General features: G+C 38.9%; 1 protein-coding gene and 1 long non-coding RNA gene across 2 annotated transcripts; one reads left to right on the top strand and one right to left on the bottom strand.

The window, feature by feature from the left end:
• The first annotated feature begins 1,315 nt into the window (after nucleotides 1-1,315).
• LOC124279248 (innexin unc-9-like) lies at nucleotides 1,316-11,926 on the top strand. Its single transcript, XM_046715058.1, has 2 exons — nucleotides 1,316-1,844; nucleotides 11,181-11,926. The coding sequence occupies exons 1-2, from the start codon at nucleotides 1,316-1,318 to the stop codon at nucleotides 11,924-11,926; spliced, it is 1,275 nt and encodes a 424-aa protein (XP_046571014.1).
• A 13,387-nt stretch (nucleotides 11,927-25,313) lies between these two features.
• LOC124279247 lies at nucleotides 25,314-26,224 on the bottom strand. The gene is made up of 2 exons (XR_006899330.1): nucleotides 26,194-26,224; nucleotides 25,314-25,518 (listed from the first exon to the last, which is right to left on the bottom strand). It is a non-coding gene; the product is annotated as an uncharacterized LOC124279247 (long non-coding RNA).
• Nucleotides 26,225-27,124: the final 900 nt, after the last annotated feature.

The raw sequence follows: 27,124 nt of genomic DNA, 5'->3' as shown, positions 1-27,124 counted from the left end.
TGCACCTGCAGAAATCACTTGTTTATATATATATATATATATATAAGAATATATATTTCTTATGTGTACATGTGTAGAAATATTTAGATGGAGTATTCTTACCCACGATTCTTAAAAATATTTACAATAATATTACAGAATGAAGCAAGTTTTCTAAAATAGCTTCTTATTGATATTGAGTAATGTATACATGTTATGAAAATTTGGTATGGTATAAAAATATGGCTTTAAATATACTGAGTCAAAAAAGAAAAAGCGCCAAGTTCCTGCAAATTCTGAGGTTGGTTCCTAAGACCACGAAGACTTCTCCCAAATGCATCCCAAACGTGCTCTATTAGATTAAGGTCAGGGGAGCTCGATGGCCAGTCCATGACGTTGATTCCAGCGTTTTGAAGGAAGTTTCATGTCAACATCGCGGTATACGGCCGAGCATTATCATGCTGGAACTGTAGACCTGGGCCATGAGCCGCCATGAAAGGAACGAGTTCAGGGGTGAGCACCTGGTCGCGGTAAGCAGCAGCTGTGAGGTTTCCACGGATGACCAGAGGTCTTCCTGTACACAACATTGGGCATACCGTTCACGACGTCGTCTCCGTCCGCGAATCTGAGGGTAAACCTGGATTCATCGCTAAAGACGACTCGATTCTCTGGGTCCATCGGAGGTAACGTTGGGCCCACAGCAGACGATTGACGTTGATGAAACGGCATCAATATTGGCCCACGATATGGACATCGAGAATGGAGATTGGCAGCCCGCAAACGATTTCGAATGGTCTATGAGGACAGTCGACCTCTAAACATCTCAGCCCTGGTTCGTGTAGCCGGCAGAAATCTGTCACGTAGGTGACGTAGGGCGATTTGACGGTCTTCTGCTCGTGACGTCACACGTGGACGACCCGACCTTGGGCGATCAGAAGAGGTGCCAGTTTGACGACCTCGCAAGTCATACACAGTACGACGGCTGCAACCCATTGCTCTTGCAACTGTGGTTTAAAGTGTTTTTTCAATTCTTGAGGCCAATGCAAACACGTGCAATGAAGAAAACTTCGATGCGAAGATCACGTGATCGACTGCACGTGCAAAACCTGATTTGGCACTAACGTCATTTGCACGACGAATGGATGGGTTTGAGTGGGTTTTGCTAACGTTTTTCTAGAGTCGAAAGATAGGGATCCCATTTCGGATACATAGATGTATCATCAGAGAAAAATTATTAATTATTTTTCAAATTACATTTTTGAAATCAATGGCGCAATAGGTGCGAACCTTTCTTACTTGACTGAGCAATGCTGTTTTTGTTTTGTTTTAGACAACAATGGCAGGATTGAGAGCATGGTTTGGACGTGGATTAGATCAGGATTATGTCGACTCCATCAACAGTTTCTGGACAGTCCTTCTATTGGCCGTGTGTTCTGTGGGATCATTCGCCATGCGTTTCATCACTACACCCATCAGTTGTTGGTGCCCTGCTCAATTCGAACAGTCTCAGTACTCGTACACACAGGAATCGTGTTTTCTGAAGGGCTTGTATTATATGAAGTCAATGCCTGATGATAATGACGATGAAAGACCGGAACCTGTACCTTCCTACCACCTCTGGATACCACTCATACTCTTCTTCCAAGCCCTGGCTTTCAAACTACCCAACATCATCTGGAACAGCAGCAAGCACTTGCTTACTTTTAATATGGAAGAAACCATGGAGTCCTTGAAAAGTGTACAATTGACCAATGCCGAGAATAGCCAGGTCATGTTCAGTGATGCAGCCCGAGTATTTGGAAGTCTGTTGAGAAGAAACCGAATCATTTTGGCTCTTCTGTATCTATTTGTGAAACTTCTCTCCTGTAGTCCAATCTGATAGCCCAGTTTGTGTTCCTAACAATATACTTCCAGACAATACCTGGCAATCAGGGTTGGATCCTATGCAGGTTTTGATATGGACTTCATTATAAAACCTTTGCTTGTAAAGATGGTTACTGCAATTTTCTAATTCACCGGATGACGACAACCCACGATTATACAGTTCAGTGTACTCTACCAATCACCAGAAATCTATGAGAAGATGTTCACCTTCCTGTGGTACTGGATCTTCCTCCTGGCTGCCATCACCATCCTTAACCTTGTCCCAGTGGGCAGGATTTCTCTTCCTTCCATTCCTAAGAGATGGCAGGATAGCTGCCCATGTCAACGCTGCCAAAGGAACTCGCCCTGATGAACGCTCTATAACTCGATTCATCAGCACTTTCCTTGGAATAGATGGAGTACTTGTCTTGTCCATGATCTCCTTGAATTCCAGTGAGCTGGTTTCAGCGAAGCTGACCCAATATATGTTCCAAGTGTTTCGGGAAAAGGAAGAAGAATTTCAAAATGCACGAGAAATCTACACAGGAGAGCCTGGAGGTGGAGCTGGAGCCACGGGGAACAGAAGCGGCATTACCAATGACTGATCTCGCCTCTGGTACCCCTAATATGGAGAAAGTGCCCGATTAATGTGATGACCTATACACTGGATTTGTTTTACTCCAGCTAGTATAATTTCAGTCAACTACTTATTTATCTAAAAGGTCTCAAAGGGCAAGAGTCTTTGTGGATGATAATTTGGAACATTTTGAAGCGGAGGCATCATTTCCATAACATTGGGAACATCGTCGGCAAACACTTTCGTTACACTGACAGGCTACTCTATTTACTTTGGTTAGCATTTTAGTTGTAACTGGGTAGCGGTGTTATCTTACTTTAAAATATACATGATAAACTCACAACCTCTTGTTAGTACTTTATTGATGCATACATCATGTCGTGTTGCGTATGAACGTGGAGGAAGTAAGTGGGGTTGGGCTGAGGCATGTGGTTTTGCATATTAATCACTGGAACTCACACACGAGATGTTAATAAAATCAAGATTCTGGGTGAGGTTTGCATTGAGACAAACATTTTCATATGGTTTAATTATTTTAAACAGCACGCAAAAGTACTTTTATATTTACTACGCCGAAAAAGTAGGAGACATTGAGAGTCATCAAGACAAACCTTCTGAACCACCTGGTTGTGGCGAAAGGAAATCTTAGGATCAAATTTGTTCTAATGGTCGGTGTGATGAGAGTGTGGCGTACAATGGCTCTGAAAAGGTCGGTGGTCAAGTTACTTTGAAGCAAACGTCACTGATATAGGGTGATACTACCTCTGTTGGGTATCCATGCACAAGGCATGATTCTGATGAGTCGACCAGTGACAGCTTGGCTCATATTGTTCCCTGGTCATTGAGAGCCGCACTCCTGTTCATTGAGAGTAGTGGAGTTGATTTTGACGTTCATCTACACGTCTATAGCGGCCAGAACTTTGGGATACGACCAGAACAAGGATAAACAGCCCACAATTTCGTAAAACCCTATCTACTGAGACACTTGCCCCGGTCAACTTCAAGACTTTTTGGGGATTTTTGTACATGTTTTTTCGCGGGGTAACACAGAATTAGATTTATCATATACATATTGTTTTGCGAATATTTACCCTCTCTGTTTGGAAACACCTTCAGAATTTCTAATTATTTTTGTACTTGTCAATTATTCACTTGTTCTTATTGTGTGGCAATCCCCACTCACAGCAAGACTCTCGTGATTTTCATAAAAAAGTGTTATTTTAAAATGCAAACATAATGTAATCCGGTATTGTTTGAAAGGGAAAATCTTAAATGGAAATCTGTTTCTGCATCACTTAAAAATACAGAATCGTTCATATTAATTAAAATCGTTCAAGCACTAATTTATGTTTCTTAAATTATGCTGATTCTTTAACTACATTGTAATAAGCTTTGTAACTGTAAACAAGTTTCCGTATTCAGATGTTCGGGGCCGAATTTGCTGCATTTCAGACTAAAAGGCAAAAGACATTGGGTATAGCATATATATCGCTCAGAACGAATGAAGTGAGAGTCTGCATATCATGTAATCAGGGCGATAGAAGGGAAAGGATATATATCGCAAGTGTTATATGTCACTCAGATCGATTTTTGACAGGAGGGGTATTGGATATGTTGTATTATGCACTCTTCAGAATGCTAAGATGTCGGACACATGCATCTTCTAAAATCTCTAACGTTCATTGCTTTTTGACACAACCTGTCCACTCATGTATGGTATATAAGTGCCTTGATCTTAATTTCACTAACCACGAGAATGTAGCAAGAAATTTATCGCGCAGTATTGTGACTTCGACCCAGACCTCGCTTCCGTGGAAGAAATCGTTATGTTCTAAGTTGTGTCATGCAAAATCCTTTGGTTATGATTCAAATACATATTTAACTACGAGTAGAAAGTAGTTTTGATTTTCTAACTTGATGAAAACAAACCATAATCTCATTAATTCTAACAGATTTTTTAGCCCGTCACTTTTCGATTTTCAAAATGGCGGCGCCCTGTCGCGAACATCGGCCAGTCTGAGGATAAATGCTATTTAGGTTTGTTTTCACCGAGGATACAAAAATCAAAACTACTTTCTACTAGTAGTAGAATTTAACATTTAATGTCACATCGGCAATATTGCAGCCATATCATGACTAAAGCAGGTCATACGTGAGTGAATGAGTTAGAATTTAACGTCACCTCGGCAATATTTCAATAGCATATAGTGACAGGTCATACGTTAACAATAGTTAATATTAAAGTAAAAACTCTGTCGACAAAGGACAGTAAAACAACTAGAATATCACACATTGAAATATTAAAACTAGCATTTAGTTAGAAATTATTTGACTTTTTGCGACAATACAATATGAAAACAGGTTATAATTATAGTATGACCAGAAATTATTGAGAATTTTAGGAATATGTTTAATTGGATTTCTAGTATAAACAACCTTGACCAGCCATTAAGTGCTTGGTTTCATTCAAGAGAGACAACTCCGTTCATCCTTTTCATTAGTTTGTGACTTGTTATCCCCTTTGTTTACTTGCTAGCAGACGACATTTCAGTGATTCTCAGTATTGATGATTTAGAGAGAGGAAGTTGATTTTGGAGGATAATAACAAGGACCTCAGATCAGCTAAAGTAGAACATAGAACAGGCATCCCTTTGTCAACTGTTTATTGCAAATGGATATGGCATTGAGCACCAGGAAGGCGCAGGTAGGCCCAGAAAATTGTTCTGTGTGGCTGTTTCCTAATACACTGAAATTCTGGACCAAACAAACTGAAAAACCTTTGTATCAGCGCCCAAAGTACAGTAAAAATTTAACGTGTGGGGTGGCATATCTGTGTTAGGGGCAACGCCCCTCTGTGTATTTAAAGGGAATATGAACAGTGAGCGGTACACAGATATTCTCGAGGGACATTTACTTCCATCTGCTCACGTGTTCTTTAGACATTTTTGGATTTTCCAGCAGGACAACGACTCAAACCATCGTTCAAAGCATTCACAGGCCTGGTTTTGGACCCAAAATATGACATTATTAGATTGGCCAAACTATAGCCCTGACCTAAATCCAATAAAAATGTTTGGGGACTTATGAAGGAAAGTGTCAATAAGAAAAATCTGACAAATATTGCTGAAATATAAAAGAAGAGGTGGTCCGATATTGGCACAGCATGGACCACGACTTTCTAACTTCTTTGATCAGTAGTATGCCCGCCGCATTGAAGCCTGCATTGATGCCTATGGTGACTTGACAAAATACTAACTGTTTACCTGTCTTTGAATCTGGAGTTATGTTCTGCTAATATTCACATTAAATGAGTAATGAGTGAAAAAAAAATTAAAATTACAATCTTTAAATTCTCCATAATTTCTGGTTGTACTGTAGATCGCCAACAACTAAAGGTACATCACCATACTAGGGACCATGCAGACTTACAGTACTTTTGCTACCTGCACGGACCCTAGCTGAATTTCTAGGAAAACGAGATTTATATCCACGCTAAAGGATAAAAACTGTATGCAATCGATATTTCGCCAATCAGATGATTCGGCTGCCTTGAGTATCAAATGAGTGCCACAACGCTCGCTGTTATGTAACACAACATGGACCTTTTTGCCTAACTGAAAGTTCAAATTATACACTATTCTGTATTTCCCGTTCAGATGACCGTGATCTATCCTTGTATCGCTACCATGCTCCCCACCACGTAAACCGCAGTGTGTAGTAGTAGCAATTTCTCCTCTGTCTTGTGTTAAACGTATAGGAACTGAGTTTGAAAACATTTTCAGAAGAATTATATTCTTCAAAAATAAATGCCCGAAGGTCCTTGATATGTTGAGAGTTGTCTCGAATACAAAGTTTGGAGATGATCAGTAAACCCTTCTCCAAATGTACCGAATACTTACACGCTCCAAACTGGATTATGGTTCCATCGTCTATGACGGAGCTTGTAAAAGCAACCTATCTATCCTAGATTCTATCCACCATCAAGGTCTGGGACTTTGTCTTGGATCCTCCCGAACTTCTCCCATTGACAGTCTTTACGTCGAGGCCGATGAGCCATCTTTAATACATCGCCGTCTCAAATTATCTTTGCAGTATGCAACAAAATATTATTGTAACGTGTCCAGCCCTGTCCAGCCCTGCCTCTGTGCTTTTTTAATCCTCTTTAAGATAATCTATATAAAAAGATATTCTCTTATCCCACCCCTTGGAATAAGAATAAAACCTTTCATTTCTGCTGCTAAAATTGAGCTAAATAATATATCTCCTTCCTCCTCCTTAACAACTAGTAAGTCCACAAGCCGATCTTGCATATGCTACTTATAAAAATCGGAAACAAATCAACTACAATACAAACAAGAATATGACCAATTACGAAGTAAATATAATACATGTATAAATCCTGATTTACAGATGGGTCCAAGGATGGAGGCGCAGTTGCTTGTGCCACTGTCATTGGATCCAGAACAATATCTTCTAGATTACCTGATAGCAGCTCCATTTTTAACAGCAGAGGCTATACTGCCATATTATCAGCTCTTAAATGTACCCAGAAACATTCTGAATATAAACAGTTCATAATATTTTCAGATTCTCTCTCCTGTCTTCAGGCTATATAAACGTGACTTCTTAAAATCCTCTTTTAATTGAAATTATTGAATTATTTAATGTTCTTGCTACTGGCCAATACAACATCGTCTTTTGCTGATTACCCAGTCATTTTGGAATCGTTGGCAACGCGATGGCTGATGCTGCACTTCTTATACCATACAGTGATTATAAACCTGTCGTTAGATGTTGCATACGGGATCTAATGCTGAAGAAGTGGGACACCCAAGTAGGTGTCAATGAACTACATGAAATTAAGCCAGCTATTAGTTACACCTCCACTAAATGCCAAAAGAAACGTTACCCTCCTTCCTTAATGATGGAGGTACCTATCTTCAGCTGGCGTTGTGATGCGTGGACGTCCACTACTTGGTCTGTCTACGGTGATATAACCGTATTACGGTGGCATCCTAGGGCGTTGGCAACAGCACTGTATGTCGACCCCATCTGCACCATCCCAATGGCTCTTTCTCTACCTTCAGCTGTTAATCTTGGCACATTTCTCGTACTTGTGTATCAGATCATGTCTTCTAGGTTCTCTTTATACCCTATAGAATCATTCAACATGTGAAATGGATGTAAATACTGCTTGAATATTGCGATTTGGTGATTGATATTGCTATGTGTAAACAGAAAATGGAAAAACGTAACTTTGCAAGCAAATATGTTAACAAAGATAATTTTAGATGTTTCTTAACATTTTTTCAGGCCTACCTTTAGAATACAGCACCACAAACTTTAAAAATACGTCATAATACCGTTTTACGTAATGTAATGTGATTTTGTTCGAAAGCACGATCTCGAAACAATGCCCTATGACGCCTGCATGGCAACACGGTTGTCTGGCTCAGCGAGTGCGTATAAGCTCCGCTCACTGGTGTTTCATCTCTACGAGCTATGTCATTGCATAAGCCCAACGATGTTGAGAGTTTCCAGTAGTTGTATACCGGCGGATGCGCAATATTTTGCAAGCACCAGTTTGAAATATTTTTCTTTTTTCACTAATACGCTCATATTTATTTGTATTACGGGCTGCTGAGTTGTTATGTGTTGTGTATTTTGTATTTTGTAATTTTTTTAATTTACATATATATTTTTGTCATTCAGTAATTTGCACCATTACATAGAAAAGTGTTTTATTAGTATTTTATTTTTCGAAGCGGTAATAATGCATTACACTAGACACGTCAGTCGTGTTTGTGCCGGTTCTGTCAATGCATTCTATTTATTAGGATTAATTCAAGGGATTAGGGCTAGGGCTAGGGCTAGGGCTAGGGCTAGGGCTAGGGCTAGGGTTTAGGGTTTAGGGTTTGGGTTTGGGTTTAGGGTTGGGGTTGGGGTTGGGGACCTAATGCAATATAGTAGGTACATGTCCGGTGGTTCCGTCAATGCATTCTATTTATTAGGATTATTTCAAGGGATTAGGGTTAGGGTTAGGGCTGAGGGTTAGGGTTAGGGACCTAATCCAATATAGTAGGTACATGTCCGGTGTAATACGTGAGTAGATCTACCATTTGTTGTTTTTCCTTTTTGCATTTTAATACTTTTTCTTCACACAAATCGGGAAACCTAAAACGTCGAAAGTACATTATGAAATGGGTTAATGTAGAAATTTTTGGGCTAATGGAAATTGGCCTGGAATTTGCACTGAAGCCTGTTTCACACGCAACATAAATTTTGTAAAGTAATGATGCGAAGGCTAACTCACCCTCGTGCCGTCACTACACATGCTCATGTCTCCCTCGTTCCTTAGTGCGATCCACATTATCCTTACAGTGTTCCCTACATCACTTTTCTGTCACAAAATCACCGATTTATATAATAGCGCGTCATTCATGCATACACCGTGAAATCTACGTCTGACGCCTGACGTCAACAACCCTTTTCAGTTTGAAGCATATCGGCTCATTCCACGCCACACGTTAATTTGTAGATTACGGAATGGGACGAGTGTGCCAAATGGCATCGGATCCATTCGGCAATTGTCCGTAGAATAAAATAACATGACACCAAGTCTACCCGTAGCATTCGTAATTGTCCGTGACCTATTCGACTCTTTCCGTTCATTTCCGTGACGTCACAGGAATGACTCGATAAATTTGCACATTGTGCAACAGTGTGGACGTAGCTCAGTCGGTTAGCTGTCGAGCTAACAATCCGAAGGTCGCGAGTTCGTGTCCGACGGGTTCTCACAAACTGGTTGCTTGTCTTAATGACACGTGACCTACGGCAGAGATCGTCCTCACGAGAAGTTGTGGTGCTGTATTCTAAAGGTGCTCCAATTTCACAATATCAAAGACACGTTTTACTTGTTTTCACTCATGCAAATCAGCAGAAAATGTTTCTAAAGATGCTCCAATCATAGCAATGATTAGTTTACAATTCTACACACTCAACAACAGTTGTTTCTTGCTTTAATATAGTTGAAAAATGGTGACTTTAAATGGTTTATCATTGTCCCAAAGCAGAATTTTATTTCAACCTTTCTTTTGGACATCAAAATCACTATTATTTTTTTTTGTCGGCATGGACGAATATAGGACAATATAACTCTTCTGAAAAAGATGCATTTCACCAAAATATGAATGCATTTGAGAATTTGTTTTCGTGATTTGCATAAAGCTGTGTTGTTAAGCTTTCTTGTAAACTATAACCTTTTAAAATATCTTTAATAGTTGTTCAGTAATTCATAAAGGTAGAAGGGTAACGTTTCTTTTAAGCGTCTAGTGTACTTGGGTTCTCAGTCCAGATTTGAGGTAGTAATTGTACGACGATGTCATATTGGCCATTCAAGATATACACATGAATATTAATTTTGTTTTACAGGTGAAAATCTACCATTTTGTATTCCTGTGATGAACGAATCACGGTCAAGCATGTCCTGTTTGACTGTATTGATATTTCCATTACAAGGGATATTTATTTAAAAGCTTCATCCACGAAGGATATTTTAAATAACGTTAGTTTTAATTTAATTGTTAATTTTAAAAGCAAATAGAATTGATTGACAAATTTTGATTGATTTGTTTTGTACATAGATATATCTTATTATAAATTGGTGAATTAAATTTGCAAATTATATCGTTAGTGGTTTTGAATCCTCGAAGTTGGTTGAAGTACCGTAAAATTATTGTCCTCCTGAGAGGGTATGTAAGACCACAACCTTCAAAGTAAATTTAAGGATTCAAGGTTTCTAATCGTAGAATATATGTAATTTTTATTCATGGATAGCTTTGTCCATAATCGCTTACATCTGAGGGATGGTGTAAATCCAGCTAGGGCCCATACAGATAGCAAATGTACTGTGAATCCCAATGGGCTCTTATATAGGCTGATCTTCTTCCAGTTGCTGGCGATGTATACCCCGTTTTTATAATGTGTCGTTTAAAAACAAATATTTCTAAACTGCTAGTTTTAATCTAAAGCTGTGATATTCTAGATATTTTACTGTCCTATGTTGACAGGTTGTCGTACCGTTAAAGATTGATTTTATCTAATTTGTTTCATTGTTATGATGTGGATGAAATATTACTGATGAGACTTTAAATGTTAACTCACTCATTTACTCATCACGATATAAATACAATATTGCCGATGCTATGTAAAATGTAACTCACTTAAATATAATACATAGAATACTTTTTTCTAAGCACACATTTTAAATGTATCTCGCAAATGTCGTGAACGTTCTTACTCGACTGAGCAATGCTGTTTTGGTTTGGTTTTAGACAACAATGGAAGGATTAAGAGCATGGTTCGGACGTGGATTAGATCAGGATTATGTCGACTCCATCAACAGCTTCTGGACAGTCCTTCTATTGGCCGTGTGTTCTGTGGGATCATTCGCCATGCGTTTCATCACTACACCCATCAGTTGTTGGTGCCCTGCTCAATTCGAACAGTCTCAGTACTCGTACACACAGGAATCGTGTTTTCTGAAGGGCTTGTATTATACGAAGTCAATGCCTGATGATTATGACGACGCAAAACCGGAACCTGTACCCTCCTACCACCTCTGGATACCACTCATACTCTTCTTCCAGGCCCTCGCTTTCAAACTACCAAACATCATCTGAAACAGCAGCAAGCACTTGCTTACTTTCAATATGGAAGAAACCGTGGAGTCACTGAAAAGTGTTCAACTGACCAATGCTGATAATAGTCAGGCCATGTTCAGTATTTGGGAGTCTGTTGAGAAGAAATCGAATCCTTCTGGCTCTTCTGTACCTGATTGTGAAGCTTCTCTCCTCTGTCAATCTGATAGTACAGTTTGTATTCCTAACAATACACTTCAGACAATACCTGGCAATCAGGGTTGGGTCCTATATTGGTTTTGATATGGACTCCATCATGAATCCATTGCTTGTAAAAGATGGTTATTGCGATTTTTATATATACCAGGTGCAGAATTCTCACAGGTATAGAATTCAGTGCACCTTGCCAATCACCGAAATCTATGAGAAGATGTTCGCATTCTTATGGTACTGGATCTTCCTCCTGGCTCTCATCACCATCCTTAACCTTGTCCTGTGGGCAGGATTTCTCTTCCTTCCATTCCTAAGAAATGGCAGGATAGCTGCCCATGTCAACGCTGCCAAAGGATCTCGCCCTGATGAACACTCTATAACTCGATTCATCAGCAATTTCCTGGGAATTGATGGAGTACTTGTCTTGTCCATGATCTCCTTGAATTCCAGCGAGCTGGTTTCAGCGGAGCTCACCCAACATTTGTACCAAGTGTTTCGGGAAAAGGAAGAGGAATTTAATGCTCAGCGAAATCTCTACACAGGAGAACTGGGAAGAGGTGCTGTCGTACCTGCAGCATCAGGAACTAATGCAACTATACCAATGACTGACCTCGCCTCTGGTGACCCAAACTTGGAGAAAGTGCCAATGCTGTAATGACAGAACTGTCACCAAGCACTGGATTTGCTTAATCCAGAAGTGGCTTATTTTCACTAATTGCTAACTTGTTTGATGGTATGTCCTTGTTTTTCCCCACATAGTTGACGTTCTCGCCAGCAAGATGTCAAAACGTTGATATTATTGTAACAACAATTCATTACCATTTTGTCATTTTTATATCATTTCGGGAACATTGTCAGTCAAAACATTAGTTATACTGCCAAATTACTGTATATTCCTGTATTAGCATTTTAGCTGTCTTTTATATTTCAGGAGTCCGAACTAGAATGCGTAGTTGTAAATGTGAATAATATACACGTGCTGGTGGTGTCACAATTAATCAGTCTTTAGTGCAAGTGTATGAACGTTGTAGTGGTCGGGGCAGGCCTTAAGCATAGGTATGTTTCTAAGTAATCACACAAGCTCACACGTGTTTCGATACATTTATGGGTGAATATTTTACCAAAAGAACATCAGGGTTCTGTAAATGTGGACCCATATATATATACATAGTCATCACCTATCTAATTTAAACTGGAAGTATTCTTAAATATACGGAGACAAGCTCTGTAATGAGGTTCAAAGGTTTCAATCAACAATGCAAAGTACACTTGCTGTACTAAGTAAGGAGTGGATAATGGTAATCATCAAGACATATCTCTGATTAGATAACGTTGATTTATCATTTGCATCCCTAAGTATCCATACAGAACATATGTTCTGGACATGTTCTAGACATGCATGTTTTGAACTGGTTATATTTATTTCTGGGTTTGTATGGCACACAAATAAACCGATAAGCGATATCGAGGGGTATCTTGTGTTGTATACCTGGTGTGTGAACCTATGTACCCTGTGTTTGAGTCTATGTACCTCGTGCCACACTGTATACCAAGAGGTATCGGATGACATCCAATTTATCTTACAGGCATGCGTTCATACAAATCTGCAATATATGTCTTCAGTTTCACCAAGTTCGCCTTTTTATGCACACTATCCAAGACAATTGACTGTATGGAATACATTAGTTCCTTAGAGAAACCCCAAGGTTCTTATACGGTAGACATTTCGAGATTCCTCCTCGAGATTAGCAGATTACCCAAAATGTGTTTCGACTAATTTCATTTCAAATTTGTACTTCATTTGGAACGGGCAGCATGAAAGTTAGTTGTCCGCTTTTACGCACCAGACGCTGATTTTGTAATACAAAATTATAATGTATTCATTATTAAAAACAAAACAAAAACAGGAAATAACATGCGAGCTTTGAGTCAGCAACAATTATTCAGCAACAATGATAAAGATCTCTGGAATGCATTTCCCTGCATAAATGATCCATATTACGGGAAACCGGAGAGGTCGAAGTTCTCCTGTCCTGAAATGTCAGTTCTGATAATTTGCTACAATTACCGCTCCTACAAATACATTAATTGGACGTAATAAGGTGTCCTCCCATTTGTGAGAACTCCAAGTTGTGAGACACATTGATTAATGGTTCCACATCCCTACAATGAAAGTGGGATCAGCCCAGCCCACTACCCACAGGAGGCATAGTTCATTGATGAGTTGATTAATGAAATAGATTATCAAAGATTATATTTACACAGAAGAAATAGATCAGTGAATATTTTATTTATTCAGAAGAATATGTAATTATGATAACACATATTTATTGACTGGTATGAAGTTTGAAAGTCATTTTGGTTTAAACATATTTTATTATTATTTATGAAAATGAATTGGGATTGGTGAAGTATTACTGCTTATGGTAACACCGCTCCCATGCAACATAAAATATAAAATGAAATGGAGGATGTGACGTCATCGATATTGACTATTGGATAAATATGTTTTTAAGTACATATAAATATATACAGATTACATCAAATACAACTATTCTCTAAGTAGTCATAATTAGAGACTTACAGTTGTGTGTGTCTAACAAGCTACTGTAGGAATATAAATCAATCACAAGAAGGTTGTTGAGTTAATTTCAGGATTTCCCTGTAAAAAATTTGAAGGTTGTGTTTTGATGATATAATCGTGGACGGATTCAACTATTTTCTGGTTTACACAAGGAGGAAATTCTTTGTTTCCGTTCAAAAAATTATCCAGGTTATAACGGGTAGTTGATATCCACAAGAACAACATGGACTGTCTATTGAATGTCTGTTATACATATCGGCGATTGGGTCGCTAGATCCGAGCCTGAGGCGGCACTGAACGATTTGACAAAAACAAGAGCCATAATTAAGATCAATATAAATCTTGTTTTCGGTTTTTGTAATTAGGTTTTAAAATTCTTTGAGACTGCATGACTCTTTGCAATTTGGTAGGGCATTCCATAAATTTATTGTGTCGGGTAGAGGGGTTTGGCATAAGGGGCATTTCGACTGTAAATTTCAGAGTTATTTCAGAGTTACTTCTTAAACTATAGCTTGTAGTTTCGGAGACGGAGTAAATCTGAGTAGGTAAATTAATTTCTCTTTGATCACAAAGTGTTTAATTATTAAAGACATTTACCTGAGTACGTTAATCAATTTATCTTATAAAGTTTCATTAAGTTACCTCCACAAGAGTCAGTTACATAGCAAATCAGTAATTAGCTAGGTTTAATCCATTCCATCAGACAGGGGAGTATGGTGCGTTTTCGTTGTTAAATACCGACTCCAGTGTCTCATAACTGGGAGTCTCACAACTGGGAGTTCTCACAAATGGGAGTAGACAACGTAATAATGTTTGCATAGAGAGATATCGAAAAATATCGAAAATATTTCATCTTTGTGATGTTCTTGTTTGAAACGCGGTGTTCTTTACGAATGCAACTCTTCATCACTGACATTATTACAAGATAATATATATTGAACATGAGTTGAACTTGTTTTCGTAGTTTCAAATGTGAATGGTCGACTCACAATTTCTTAAGTGTACTTTGTTGATGCTCTCAACGCATTGTGTTTGTGTCACAATTAATCGTTTTTTATTGCCACATAATGAACGTTGTAGTGGCCGGGACATGTCTGTTTCATACTTATCACTGAAGCTCACAAATGGACTCCTGAAATTTAAATATATATAGTTAAGATGCTGAACCACAATTCATAATCTGAAGTTTGATATTTACCGTACTTTCCGGAGGGAAGTATGTATACTAGCCCATGTCAGCCTAAAGGCGAGAATTTATGAATGTCAGTTTCTATATTTTCAGGAACAACTGCCTAACTTGGGACTTATTCATTTAACATCAGTACTGGGTCCCATGTCATCGCGCTCATTGATTATCACCTACAGGACCATTTATCCCTGAATTAATTCCTGGCTTCGGTTGCTAATTGTCATTACCTATCAGCGCCAATTAACACCTGGCTTCCCTTGTTTTTATCTTGTTACTGTTGTTCTTTCACCTGTACCCATGTAGCTACCTGTTTGCTAGTTTTTCCATTCACCTTATAACAGAGTAAGAATATATTCCGAAACGCCATGTTCCTCAAAATAGGAAGTTGACGTAAATAAATTTTCACCTTTAAATGTAGGACTTCTAAATGCTGTTCAGAGACGTTTTATCAGCCTAGCTTTCATCATGGGCATTTCAAGCCTAAGAAAATATGAGAGAATTAGGCTGATTCGATAGTTTAATCAGTGAACATTTTACAGAATGTTCTTCCGGGTTCCGGAAAGGTAGTTTCTGCTATATCCACATTCATTACGTATTGACTTTGAACTGGAATTATTCCCAGCAATAAACAAAGACAAACATTTGTAATGAGATTCAAAGACTTAAATTAACAATCCACTCTACATATGTATTTAGTGAAGTATAACAGGAGGGGACTATAGGAATGATCAAGACATATCTTCTGATTAAATAATGTTGATTTATCATTTATGTGCCTAAGTTTTCATACAGAACGTACCATGTTAATGTTGAGTAGCAAACATTGTCCATTTGGGCAGATCGATTCATATCCTACGATACAACAACGCCGAGATGTTCCTTAGTATTCGAAATGATAAAGAGAAGCATCATGGTAGACCAAATTAGGTTCTTATACCTGGAACGTCGTGCCTTCATACATTATATGATATTTAGCCAGGTTCACTAGTTGTAAGTCAAGTCTCTGAAATGAACGTTTTTACAGAAAAAGAAACCTAATTTATCTTCATAATACATTGCAAAAAGGAGCTCGGGGAACGGGCTGCATGGAAAATACATGCCCGCTCCTTTACCGATCAGACGCTAATGTTTTAATAGAGGGTAACATGGCTCTCATTTTTACAAAAGCAGAATATAGCATGACAACTTTAAGTCAGACATGTTGTTGTTAAAGATCACTCGATTCCATTTTCCCAACATAACGGTCCGTGTTAGAGAAACCAGGGAGGTCAAGAGTACTCCTGTCCTGAAATGTCAGTTCTGACAGTTTGCTACAATTATCGTTCTTACGAAGAGATTAATTGGACGTAGTAATGTTCGCATGGCGAGACCAAACCCCTTGACTCACGTTCTGAAGCCAATCCTAACAACTATAAGGCGACAGAGCGTTGAATATCGCCAGTACTGTTGACGTCTGTAGTTGGATGTGAAGCAAACCGTCTGTACTGTTACCCTGGGAGAAGACTCAAAACAGGCTAATTTCACACACCCACCTCAGGAACAGGACCCCTTCACTTCATCATTGTAAGTATAGGTGTTGTAATGCTGCGTTATTTCGACTTAATCGTGTAGACTTGCTTCCACAGCGGATGACACAATAGGACATATATTACTTAACAACTGTTGGTTGAATAGTCCTCCTCTCTGGGGATACGTAAGTACTTAAACATTCAAGGTAAAATAAACTTACCGAATTTTTAAAACGCAGTATTTTTGTGTTTTAAGACATGGCTAAGTTTAACTACAATCACTAACGGCTGAGGGGATGATATAAATCCGTCTAGGGTCCATGCAGGTAGCAAAGGCAAAGCAAAGGTAGCAAAGTCCCCATGGTCTCTAGTATGGTGATCAACCTTCAGTTGCTGGTCATCTATAGCCCGTTTTTATATTGTATTGTCTTGCATTATAGTATTTATCTGTAAATCGTATGCTAACATTAGACAGAAATATATACCAGAGTATTATCTGTCAAAACCCCCCCGATGTAGCTTTTAATTTACTATTATGTTCTTGCAATGAACAAAATATTAGAAATCTGTCATTGTTTATAAAACACTACAGTAAGTTAAGAGATGAATTGCTGAAAAATTAGTTAAAACTGACTTCCAGTGATCAACAACATGAGCATCGATCATCAGTTGGGAACCGATGACATGTGAGTGAGTGAGTTTAGTTTTACGCCGCACTCAGCAATATTACAGCTATATGGCGGCGGTCTGTAAATATTCGAGTCTGGACCAGACAATCCAGTGATCAACAGCATGAGCATAGATCTGCACAATTGGGAACCGATGACATGTGTCAACCAAGTCAGCGAGCCTGACCACCCGATCCCGTTAGTCGCCTCATACGACACGCATAGTCGCCTTTTACGACAAGCATGGGTTACTGAAAACCAATTCTAACCCGGGACCCTCACGGGTTGTTGCATTTGGAAGAACTGCGCCACCATAATGGCTTAATGAACACGTCATTGTCTGGATTGTCTGGTCCAGACTCGAATTGTTTTACAAACAACATCGTACAGCTGTAAAACTGTTGAAACAAATATGTACTCATTATAAATCACATCTGTAAAATCGATTTCTTATGGGTGTGGAAAGGTTTTTTTGCGCTTCAATTATCATCTTGAATGATGAAACATTTTCCAACGTCAGGTGAAGATGGCAACCAGTGATGCAGTGATGTTGTCCATGAGGTATTAATAATAACAATAATAGAGCTCAGCCCTTTTGACACTCTGGGTAATGCAGAAGGCTGCAGTATTGGGGAGTCTATATTTTCACCAGAAAGTTTAGTTGGTTCACTGTTGTGGTGTCTTCATGTTGAAATTCCGGCATGGTATGTCAGTGAGCCATGTCATGAACCGACTACATTTGCGGACTAGTACACACACGCACACACGCACACACATTTTTCTTTCTGGATAGGTGCAGTAATTTTCCACGTAATGATAAATCCCGTTTCTCGCCTTCTCACCTTTTTCTTAAAATAGCCACAATGACAAGGTCAACAATACGTATTTTGTAGTTTGATACTGTAACTTCTGCTTCGCTTTCCTATTATATTGTTGTCTGATGGCATTTAAGTGTTGAACAATAAACACATACATTCTGGTGCTACACTTGTTGTGACGCTTGTCAGTGTATATGGCAGGCCCAGTGTGCACCTGAAGAGCCGTTGAACGGCGACTGATCTTGTGCAGATATCAAGGAGATTTGACAAGAAGAAATGTCTTATATATTTATTGCTTATACACCTGCAGAAATCACTTGTGTTTATATATATATATATATATATATATATATATATATATATATATATATAAAGATAGTGATGAGAATACCGAGCGTACAGTAGTACATATATAAGAAGAAGTTTCTGAAATAATCACACAACATAAACATGATTTCTGAAATAATCACAGATGCAGATCTTGTGCAGATATCAAGGAGATTTGACAAGAAATGTCTTATATATTTATTGCTTATACACCTGCAGAAATCACTTGTGTTTATATATATATATATATATATATATATATATATATATATATATATATATATATATATATATATATATATATATATATATAAAGATAGTGATGAGAATACCGAGCGTACAGTAGTACATATATAAGAAGAAGTTTCTGAAATAATCACACAACATAAACATGATTTCTGAAATAATCACACAATACATATATATTTACACAATTGTATTACCATCATGGCTTGATAAATAAGAAACGCAACATTTTCAATTACAGTTTGATTTCTACAATTCAATAAGAGATGAAAATTTATCAATTTATGGATGGACAAAATATATTTTACGTATAGTGTTTTAGCTGAACATATGAGACGAAAAAGATATTCGTCTTTTGTAACATTATTATTACAGCCTCTACATATTCTATCTTCTCTCTTGATATTCATAAATCTACCTTTTTCAATAACAGATAATAAGATGAACAACGGAAACAAGCTAAAGATATTCTGAATTTCTTAACATTAACACACGACAAATAACATTCAGTATAAATGTGAGTTTAACGTTTGAGTAATAATTACATTTTGTAGATACTGAAGCTGCTTCTAACTATTTTTGCTGGTAAATATCTTTTGCGTGAATGTATTCAGAAACAATGGTGAATAATTGTAAATTTAAACGAGACTTACCTGTAAGGTGAAGTTTGAAAGCAATTCTCCGAGGTACCAGGGCACAAGTGAGATCACATGAGATTGCGCATGCGCAAACGGGTCAGTCTTTAAAGATTTACTGTGGACTAAAGAACACCGAAAAAGGAACCCTGGGCGGGAGGGCGTGGCATGTGATCTCACTTGTGCCCTGGTACCTCGGAGAATTGCTTTCAAACTTCACCTTACAGGTAAGTCTCGTTTAAATTTACAATTCTCCTTCAGTACCAGGTCACATGAGAGACCACATGAGATTTTGTAGTTAGTCCACAGTAAATTGGACAAAATATGTAACAAGGTGTTAAAGCTAACTATATTTATTCATCATAGAATATTTCAAAAACTATAACAAATGATAAATGAATACTACTTCAAACATCATCATTAAGAGACATTGGAATATTACGATGCGGTAATACTGATGAGGTACCATTTCAGATCTCTCACTGGAGCGCAATACAAGCATAACACTTTTACTAGAATACTTAACATGCAGAAACAGAGGATAAAACAGCATTGCTGTAAGAACATGATACAGGTAAAACTGGTTTGGCATAGAATTTGGCAAACACATATGTAGAAGACCATCCAGCTGTGTCCATAATCTGCTGTATAGGCACCCCCACCATGGATGCTGCACTGGTGGAAGCAGACCTAGTGCTATGTCCTGTAAACACTGATACATCCACACCAGCCTCTCTCATTAGAGTTTTTAGCCACCGTGATATTGTGTCTGTAGTCACAGGTTTGTGTGGCTTGGCAAAACTTATCAACAATTGAGAGAGAGGATCGAAGGTCCTCAGTCTTTTTGTAGTATTTTTCAAGACATTTAACAACACATAAATTTTCTACCTCAAAACTATGTAAAACAATAGGTTGTAAATGGAAACCTGGCCGTGATTGTTTCAATAGTTCCGTCAGTCTGAAAATCACTTTCTTCTCACACTTAATCATGTTATCTATACTGAGATATCTGAGCGTCTGTGACCTTTGACCTGTTACAAGAGCCAATAACATTGTCATTTTTAAGGATAACTCTTTCAAGGTTAACTCCGTGTTAGAACCCTTCTCTTCAATGTAATCTAAAACTACCTTTACATCCCAAGTTTGTTTGTACCGGGGCAATGCTGGTCTGCAGTTAAACACACCTCTCAGAAATCTCTTGACTAGCACATGCTGACCTATAGGTACACCATTTGGTAAACACAATACACTTGAGAGGGCACTTCTTGCTGTATTAATCACACTATATCCACATCCCTTCTCATACAGCGATGTCAGGAATTCTATCACTAGCACAGGATCTGGCTCAAGAGGATTTTTATCTGAATCACTGCAGTATTTTTCCCATTGAGAAAGGTAAGTCCTGTACTGGGTGCGAGTGCCTGTCCGCCAAGAATTCATAATGATGGAAATGGAGCTTGAGGAGAGCCCAATGGAGTGGAGGCTCTCCCCGACAAATGGCACACTAGGAGTTCCATTTTCTTGTACAGAGGGTGTACAAATTCTGGCTTGTGCAGCAGTACAAGTGTTTTCTTTCCTTTGGGTAGTGCCCTTGGGCTGGACACACACATTTTCATAGCAACTGGATACCAGCTCTGAGTTGGCCAGTTCGGTAGAATCACTAGTCCTTCTGCTTTGTCTTCCCGTATCTTCTGGATAACCTGTTCCAGCACACTGAAGGGAGTGAAAGCATAAAATTGATATAGTGACCAATCCCACATAAATGCGTCAATGACAAAGGCAAATGGGTCTGGTCTCCAAGCAATGTAACATGGCACTTGTGCATTTAGCCGTGAAGCAAAGAGGTCTATGCATGGCACAAAAAAAGACTTTTGTTATTTTATCAAATAGTTCCTTGCAGAGCATCCACTCAGTTGCCTCATTAAAGTTTCTACTTTCCTTATCTGCCTCTATATTCTTGCACCCAGGCAAATGAGCAGCTGAGAGCCAAATGTTATTGTCAATTGCAAATAACCAAATAATCTTGGCCATACTGTGACAAGCTTGGGATTTTGTGCCTCCTAGATGATTTATATATGCCACAGCAGTTGAGTTATCAATTCTAACACGCACATGGTGGTTCCTCAAAACCGATGCAAAACACCTCAGCCCAAAAAACACTGCTCTTAGTTCTAGGTAATTAATGTGATTTGACAAATTGAAGTCATCTGCTGACCATGCTCCGCCAGTTTTAACATTTCCTTCATACAACACTGCACCCCATCCCTTTGAAGAAGCATCAGTAGTTAACACTTGTGTCGGCAATCCTCTAGAAATAGGAGCTGAGTTGTCAACTATATTGTCAAACCACCATTGAAGGTCCTGTTTACATGTGTCAGTGATTTGTATGACTGCATCAAAATCACCTCTAGCTGACTTTAGGGCAAGACTCTTCTCAATTTCAAGTTGCTTTGTAAACAGTAATCCATATGGAATTGCGATGGCATAGGAGATCATAATACCAATGAGTTCAGCCACTTCACGTATGGAAACAGTCTGTTTTGACATAAGCTTTGAGTATTTCTGTCGAAAGTTCTCTACCTTCTTATCCGTGAGAGAGACTGTCATTGTAGAAGAATTAAGCACAAACCCCAAAAACACAATTGTTTGACAGGGCACGAGAACAGATTTTGCACTGTTTATGACAAAACCTAATTTCTCAAACATTTCCTTAGTCACATTGATATTTGTCTGGCAATCTGATTTTGACTGGCCTTGAAGATAGGAGTCATCAATGTAAGCAACTGATACAAATCCCCTTTTCCTAAGCAAACTGTACACAGGTTTCAACAATTTAGTAAAAACTCGAGGTGCAGAGGTCAAAACCAAACGGCATACAGGTGTATTGATAAAGCGCCCCTTTCCACATGAATCTCAAAAACACCTATCTTGTACAGCAATGTTAACAGAATAATAGGCTTCTCGTAAAAATCAATGGACGCCATATAGCAATTTGGGGTCATAAGTCTGAGAGCTGATAGTAACCGTTCCATCTTGAAATGGCATTTTTCAACAGATTGATTCAGTAATTTCAAGTTTAGAATAACTCGAAAGGAAGCATCCGGCTTTGGAACGAGAAACACAGTGCTTATGTACTGATGATCTGAGGGGGTGGTCTCTTCAATTACACCCTTATACAACATTTTAGTCACTTCCTCATCAAGAAAATCTGCTTGTTTGCCCCCAAGCTTAGTCTCCCTGAAAGAGGACTGAATGGGTATGTCTGTGAATTCAATACGATATCCTCTGACAGTGTCTAAAATGTAGGGATCAGATGTTATGTTTTCCCATTCATTAACATACAATGCTAATCTGCCTGCAATACAAGTAGCTTTAGCTGCTAAGGACTCACTCACTTCAACTAATGTTGGATTTGTCCGCTTCGCTCTGGGAAACCTGCTTGTCCCTGAGTGTCGTCTGAAGTGAGGTCCCTCGTTTTCTAAAAAAACTTGACCGCGGCCTCTTCCTCGACCTCTAAAACGTGGGGAGCCCCTACTTCCTCTGGATCTCAAGGGGGGTCTCCCCTCAAATCTGTTGTAGGGATGGAAATGAAACTGATTGCTTGATTGTTTCATCTTAGACACCATCTTGTTGGTGTCAGTCAGCTCCTTAATCTGTTCGGACACATTGTCCCCAAACAACAGCTCTGTGATTGGATTTTTGTGAGCGCACAATTCCTTGAACTCGCTTGCAAGATCACCTCTTATATCATCACGCCTCCTTAAGCTGAGGTCAAAGTTGGCTGATGCAATGAGGGCTATGCCATCAACCATTTCAGTGATGAGAGAGGAGGTGTCAAACGTATCCACATTGCATAACTTATTCACAGCTTTGACGATTGGTATCAATCCTGTACAAATTGAATCTTGCGTTTTCTTAGATCTCAGGTCTCGATTCCTACTCGGCAAATCCATGACCCTCCAAACTTCGGTATTTACACGAGGCGGTTTTAATTTTGGGCAGTTTTCTGGAGGAAAATGCTTACTTAACAAGTCAGTTTTCTGTTTTTCCTCAAGTTTGGTGGCAAGTAACCCGTCAATCAGTTCGGCAAGTTCTGAATCAATATGAGGCCCCACTTTGTCCTTCACTTTGAAGGAACTTGCCAGCTTAGAAATGTCAAATTTCATTTCACTGGCCGCCGCCATGTTTGAACCAAGAGGGATAACTCTGTCAGTTTCTGCCTGCTGCTCGTAAGCAGCCTGTTGAGCGTGGCTCGGTCCCGCGACGGGCTCCCCGCCTCCCCTCTAATGAGCTAACAGTGGCACTGTTAGTGTTAGTGTCTATATACACTGATCAGAATCTTGATCGTAGAAGACATAACTTTCTAGTTCTGTCACTTTATCCAAAACTTTGTTTATCACCGCCATTTGGTTTTCTTCCATTTCTTCAGCGCTTTAGTTAAAAAGTCTTCACTTTTGTCATGGTCTCCACTCATGGAACCAGAATGATCAGTGCCCCTGCGGGGTCACATTGTCACTAGCGCTTTCATTGTCTGATATCGGCGTAGTTTCCTCTGAAACTAAAAACGAAATCCGAGGGAAAACACAAATAAATCCAAAAGTTCACTGGTCCGAAAAGTCTGCGACTGCCACCCGTTGACACAATTGCACTGACCCGTTTGCGCATGCGCAATCTTCATGTGGTCTCTCATGTGACCTGGTACTTGAAGGAGAACTGCGATGGATAAGCGAGACAAGTGGGGAATCTATAATCACCATATATGATACATGTATAACAACAGATGCATTTACTCTCCCATAGCTGATTAACGACAATGGACACGCGGGTCATGTGGAAAGTTTACATTCATCATACATGATATAACGAAAGGTCTAATACTTACATAGCAAACTGTATATAACCACCAGGAACAAATGAGACAAAGGGAAGGTTTGTATTTACCATATATAATACAGTTAAAGGATCCTACGATCAAAGCATGTTTACCTGTCCCATTGTCACGCGGAAACAATAAGGGGCGACCAAGAACGATCCTAGTACCTTCAGTAGACCAAACGTCAACGTTATGACTCACATCTATACATTTAAAAAAAGCCAAATGACTCTAAATCTATGAAATCACTATAGTCTATTAGACATAGTTAATCGCTGAATCGACTTAACTTTTAAAGTAACTTTTGTAAGCAGCTTTCAAAGGTGTCGTCGAACATAAATGTGTGCTAACACAAATATGTATATAGCCATAACCCAGTCATTAAAGCGTCACGACGAAGGTCCGAGGTCGATTCCCAAGCCAGGTTCAATGTGCCAAGGCCACTTCTCGGAATCGCTCAGCGCTGTTAATCTGTTTGTTTACCTATGTCCTTTATCAACAAATATTGATACACAAATCACTGTTGCAAAAATGACCCATAATGTTTCATGAATGAAGATGGATGTTTTTAGGACTTCAGTCCTGCCCAACAACGAAGCACGTGTGCTATATGTGGTCTGACCTTAGGCAAGTGTGATTGTTCAAAATTCCCCCTGTTCACCCAGCAGAAATGAGTACCCGGAAGGATAAGTCATGTGACTATTAACGCCTAGCGCCTCACAGGCCGTTAGGGTTTTCCGTGGGAAAAATAATCAGATTGTGTGTTAGCGCTTTGAGCATGCGCCTTGTACACGGAAAAGGCCCATTATAAATCCACAATCATTATTATATTGTACACTGTTCATGTCCACATCGTCTTGAACCCTTTTGACTCCAGCGATTCGTATCCGAGGAGTGATCAGTTCCTGTGGAGTGTTATAGAATAAAGAAAAATCATTTACAAAAAAATCTTCTGTTGGTTCATCCATTATTACTGGTTCAGTTTGTAGGTGATCAGTGATATCACGGGTTGAGTCAATCCATTATTGAGCGAGACGTTGACTTGCATTTGAGATCCTTTGTATGACATGTAGTAGCCAGTGAGTTAAGGCCATTGAACATTATTCTTCAGAGTGGCACAAGGCACGTTCTGGTGATGTAGCTTTCTGAATCGAATGATATATGTACATGCATGTAATGTTCTGATATAATATGTTATAGCACTGAATGTTTATTGATATGTACATTGGTATTCGGTTTGCACCCAATGTTTATTTCCAAGTGGCCAGATGTCCAGCTTCTATATAAGCCTGAAGTATTCATGTCCCGTTTAGGCTATCTCACATTCAACAGGCCTGGATGGGGGAACATGGAGGCGTTTCCGGGCAGGCAAAATCCTGAACCGGTGACCGATCGGTTTCTGTAAGAAATAAAGCATATATTTATACCAACAGATATATAGGTCTGATGGGCCATGAAGGATTATCTGGGCGGATTGTGTTAATGGTAGAGGTAGGCAGTATTTCACACATTCCTGTAAATGATCTGAACCCGTTCATCCAATGTTTTAAGCACGTACAACGTACATCGTCAGGACACGACGACATTCGATCAAAGAAGTCATCATATTGTCTCTCGCTTCTATGCACTATAGTAAGGGTAATAATGGGGTTAATATCTTCAGTATTTACAGATTATATTATATTATTAGTTCTCGAACAGGTTTGTACTGATTCGAGTGTCGGATTCTTTGTCAAAAGTAATTTAAAGTTCTTTAAAATCATTGCACAATCATGAAGTATCCCATCACTACTCGCACTTTAAAACGTACTAGGTAAAATAAGAGTGACTGGAGCAAGAGGTATTTGAGAAACTCAGTCTCAATCTATCAGTGGGAAGTGTGCCATAATCACACAGCTTATAATTTCCTAATTAACAAATCGGGAATTCAGTAGTTCATTTCTTTATGAAAACGGTTGGTTCGAAAGGAAGTCCAATGTATTTTGGTATCCTTCGGGAAATGGAATTAACCTGACCCTCGTTAAAAACACAGTATGTAACCCGGTTTTATAATAACCTCAATAAATTCCAAAACCTCTCTTGACGAGAAAGCACCATACGGACGACCGCCACAGTCAGTCCTGGGTGACCAGTTCTCCTCACAGACCACGTGTTTTACACGTGCAGGAAGTGTTTTGTGCTGTGACATGTGTTTGTGGAAGGTATTAGCGACCATCACCCGCGAGCACAGCTTGTGCTTCCTGAAAGCAACAGAACACACAACACATCTGTTTGAAGGATTTAAATATACAGTACTTATTGTGAAATTCATTGTAACCTTCGGACATTCATTGTAACCTTCCGACATAGGTGGATCTGCGTCAATAATTAAATGCAATAATAAGCAATAATACTACAATTGTCAACGACAATAGTGAACATATTGGACTTAGAATGTTGAGACATTAGAAGGATCCCTTCATACGACTTTCATACACTGACATCAAGACTCTATGAAGCTACAGAGTATATGCCCAACGTAGGATATTCACCATGACAATGCATGCAAACGGGATATCCCGTAATGTCATTCCTAAACGCTATGACCGAAATAGTCTCTCCCGTCATGCTTAACCGGAACCTTCTCAATGGTGAGTTATATCATAAGGCTAGTGATATGCTTGACCAACAGTTACAACTGTCAATATATTTGCAACTGTAACATCTTCTTTAGACAATGGCGTAATTACCATTTAGACAAAAAGACAGTTCCATACAGATAACATGGCAAGAGGCAGTGATCGCTTTACTTGCAAGCGAAACTATTCTTTGCCTGAGACATCACATTTGTTTACGGTCTATCTGCCCTGTCTTTATCATACTAAAAAGCAGTAAGATGTACCACACAGACAAAACGAAAAATAAAAATATATTGGCTAAAGGCAACTGCTTTTAATGCGGACATAGACCTCATGCCGCAGTGATTGTAAAATCAGATATAGAAGCAACTTCTAGCTCTGAAGAAC

Source organism: Haliotis rubra, unplaced genomic scaffold (genome assembly GCF_003918875.1).
Source record: "Haliotis rubra isolate DU_JTF1 unplaced genomic scaffold, ASM391887v1 Scf2486, whole genome shotgun sequence".
NCBI lineage: Eukaryota > Metazoa > Mollusca > Gastropoda > Lepetellida > Haliotidae > Haliotis > Haliotis rubra.
Note: the sequence above shows the minus strand (reverse complement) of the source record. Positions and strands in the feature narration are given on the sequence as shown.